The sequence below is a fragment of the Phaseolus vulgaris genome, chromosome 9, assembly GCF_000499845.2.
Source record: "Phaseolus vulgaris cultivar G19833 chromosome 9, P. vulgaris v2.0, whole genome shotgun sequence".
In the NCBI taxonomy this organism is placed as follows: Eukaryota; Viridiplantae; Streptophyta; class Magnoliopsida; order Fabales; family Fabaceae; genus Phaseolus; species Phaseolus vulgaris.
Window position 1 is genome coordinate 2,617,902 of NC_023751.2, and position 3,719 is coordinate 2,621,620.

Consider the following 3,719-nt stretch of genomic DNA (forward strand, 5'->3'; position numbering starts at 1 on the left):
ATTCTTTTTTACTCTGGTGCCATGGCTATCTTAAACGGTTTTCAGTTTTGTCCCTACATCAGAATGGCTGACTAAGTCTCCTCACATAACAATTTCTCTAACTGTGTTTGAAAATAAATCTGTTCATTTTATTTTCAATCTGTTCATTTTATAACAGCTTTAACTGTTTTTTAAAAGTCTGTTATAAGTTGGTTTTCTATAAAATGAAAACTTGTTTCTGAGTTTAAACTTCGTTCATACATTTGTAAAAACAAGTTTTACAGCAGAGAATTAAGAGTTTACAAAGAATTAGCATTTGTTCTTCAAAGATTTCGAAAATCACAAAGTGCTTGTTCTTGGTTTGGTTCCAAAAGCTTGGTGTGAGGTGCTGCTACAGTTCTAGCAGTCTTGCCTACTGGTTTAAGGCAGATCTTTGTATCCTCAATCAGGTGTAGTCGTTTCACTTTTCATTTCTTGTAATAGTTTGGTTGAACACTCTTCTTGATAGGTTTTCTTGAAGAGTGTGTGTGAGCTGAAATAGGTTTTTTCAGCAAGAGTACCTAAGTTCTTGTAGGTTTCAAGAACAGTGGGAATTGTGTTTGTTTGTATTGTGATTTAGTGAATTTCACCTTGGTTTAGGTGAAGACTGGATGTAGCTCAGTTGAGTGAACCAGTATAACTGCCCTGTGTTCATTCTCTCTCAATCTCTGCAATTAAGTTTCTGCATAATTGATAAAACAACAAAGAAATAAATCGGTTCAATTAAAAATAAATCTGTTTTGTCTGGGCACGGTTCATATTGTTCTTAATTTCTGGAAAACTGGTTGATTTCAATAAGAACACTTATAATCTGTTAAAAGCCATTAGAACATGTTGATTGTAATAGATCACTCAATAAACTATCAAGCCATTAATTGAACCTTAATCACTTGCTTGAAATTGAAGGTTGCTGTTTTGGTGATTCACTGTTTTTCGTTCTAATATCAGTGTGTGAGCATCTGGAAAATATATCTGCAGATCTTGTGATTAACCTTGCTGCATAAACACTTTTCAAACATACAAACAGTGCTAAAATAAATCTGTTCATTTCCATATAAATCGATTTATTTTCTGTAAACTGTGTTAAATACTGTTTTTGCGAGAAGCTTTTAAAAGGTCATTTCACCCCCCTCTTGAACTTTGACACTATTAAACCCAACAATTGGTATCAAGAGCTAGGACTTGTATTTTAATCAAGTTTGTTTGTAATAATGTCTGAGTTTAATGTGCTTTTTGCTGAAGGATCTGTTGTTAATAGACCACCTATGTTCAATGGAATGAATTATGCATTTTGGAAAGTTAGAATGAGAATTTTTATGGAATATATTGATGCATTAATTTGGCAAGCTGTGGTCCATGGACCTTATGTGCCAATGCAGGTTGTCAAGGATGAAGAAGTGGTAAAGCCAAGATCTAAATGGAAGAGACCGAAAGGAGGAAGGCTCAACATGATCTTGTGGCCAAGAACATCATAACCTCTGCATTAACAATGGATGAGTTCTTCAGGATATCCCAATGTAAGTCAGCTAAGGAGATGTGGGAAGTCTTAGAAGTCACTCATGAGGGTACAGAAGATGTGAAGTGGTCAAGAAAACATTCTCTCATCCAAGAATATGAACTGTTTAGAATGCAACCCGAGGAGAGCATTGCTGATGTGCAGAAAAGGTTCACTCATATTGTGAATCACCTCATTGGTTTGGGAAAAGAATTTGACAGAGAGGAACTCAACATAAAGATATTGAAGTGTCTCGACAGAAGCTGGCAACCAAAGGTGACTGCCATATCTGAAAGCCGTGATCTGTCAAAGCTGGGAACTGCTGCACTTTTTGGAAAGCTAATGGAGCATGAGCTAGAGCTCAAGAGACTCAAAGAGCAGGAAACAACAGAGAGAAAACCCAAAGGTCTTGCACTGAAAGCAACTGAACAGAGTGAGATCAAGGAGGAAAAAGAAGATGATGAAGATGATGACACAATCAGTCTTCTTACAAAAAGATTCAGCAAATTCCTGAGGAAGAAAAGCAGAGATAGGAACCAGCAGTAAAGAAGGTATCCAAAACCCAATGATTCAAATTCCTCTAAATATACTTGCTTTGGCTGTGGCAAAACAGGGCACATCAAAACAGATTGTCCAGATAATCAAGCAAAGGACAAATCTGCCAGCAAGAGAGTTGAAAGGAGTAAGGGAAGAAGGGCTTACATTTCATGGGAGGAAAATGAAGTATCTTCAACCAGCAACTCTTCAACAGAAGATGAGGAAAACAATCTGTGCTTCATGATGAAGGATGAGGAGTCAATCTCTAACTGAATCAATTTGCCCTGAATGAGTTATGGACACTTGTTCCAAGAACATCTGAAATGAACATCATTAGAACAAAGTGGATATACAGGAATAAGATGGATGAGCATGGAGTGATCACCAGAAATAAAGCTAGACTTGTGGCTAAAGGGTATAACCAAGAAGAGGGAATAGATTATGATGAAACTTATGCACCAGTGGCTAGACTAGAAGTTGTTAGACTTCTCCTTGCTTTCTCATGTATAAAAGGTTTCAAACTATTCCAAATGGATGTATAAAGCGACTTCTTGAATGCATATATCAATGAAGAAGTATTTGTTTCACAACCCCCAGGTTTTGAAGACCATCAACATCTAGAACATGTATTCAAACTCAAGAAGCATTCTATGGACTTAAGCAAGCCCCTAGACAATGGTATGAGAGATTGACTGTTTTTCTTACTTCACAAGGGTAAGATAGAGGCACATCTAATAAAACATTGTTCATTAAGAGAAAAGAGGAAGACATAATTTTGGTTCAAGTTTATGTGGATGATATCATATTCGGATCAACCAATGAAGAATTATGTGAGACCTTTGTGAAAATTATGAAGAGTGAGTTTGAAATGTCCATGATGGGTGAACATAATTACTTCCTAGGTTTGCAGGTCAAACAACTCAAGGATGACATATTTTTAAATCAAACTGAGTATTGCAAGGACTTGTTAAGAAAATTTGGAATGGATAAGTGCAAATCAATCAGCACACCATTCTCAACCAACTGCCATCTTGATCATGATGTGGTTGGAAATCCAGTTGATGAGACCAAGTATAGAGGGCTTATTGGGTCTTCATTGTATCTTACTATCAACAAACTTGACATAATGTTTGTTGTGTGCATGTGTGCTCGTTTTCAATCTGCTCCAAAAGAGTCACATTTCAATGCAGCCAAAAGGATTATGAAATATCTACAAGGAACAAAAGATGTTGGCTTGTGGTATCTAGGTAATGTTTCATTAAGTCTAACTGGTTACTCAGATTCAGACTTTGTAGGTTGCAATATTGATAGAAAAAGCACCAGTGGCACCTGTCACTTGCTTGGATCAAGCTTGATCTCTTGGCAATGCAAAAAGCAAGCATGTGTTGCTCTCTCTACTGTGAAGCAAAGTATATTGCAGCAGGGAGTTGTTGTGCTCAAACTCTATGGTTAAGGCAACAACTAAATGACTTTGGTATCTTGCTTAATAAAATACCTATTCTGTGTGATAATACTAGTTTAATTTTTTGCTGAATGAATTAGGTATTATAAATGTTAATTGTCCACTGTAGTGAAAAATAAATCTGTTGTTTATCAATTAAACATGTTTATTTTTTCCTGATACTGGTGTGCATTGATGACTAGGAAAGAGAAACTTTAATATTTGCTC

General features: G+C 36.1%; 1 protein-coding gene across 1 annotated transcript; it reads left to right on the forward strand.

The window, feature by feature from the left end:
- The first annotated feature begins 2,373 nt into the window (after positions 1-2,373).
- Positions 2,374-3,503, forward strand: LOC137820656 (uncharacterized mitochondrial protein AtMg00810-like). Its single transcript, XM_068624840.1, has 2 exons — positions 2,374-2,554; positions 2,953-3,503. The coding sequence occupies exons 1-2, from the start codon at positions 2,374-2,376 to the stop codon at positions 3,501-3,503; spliced, it is 732 nt and encodes a 243-aa protein (XP_068480941.1).
- Positions 3,504-3,719: the final 216 nt, after the last annotated feature.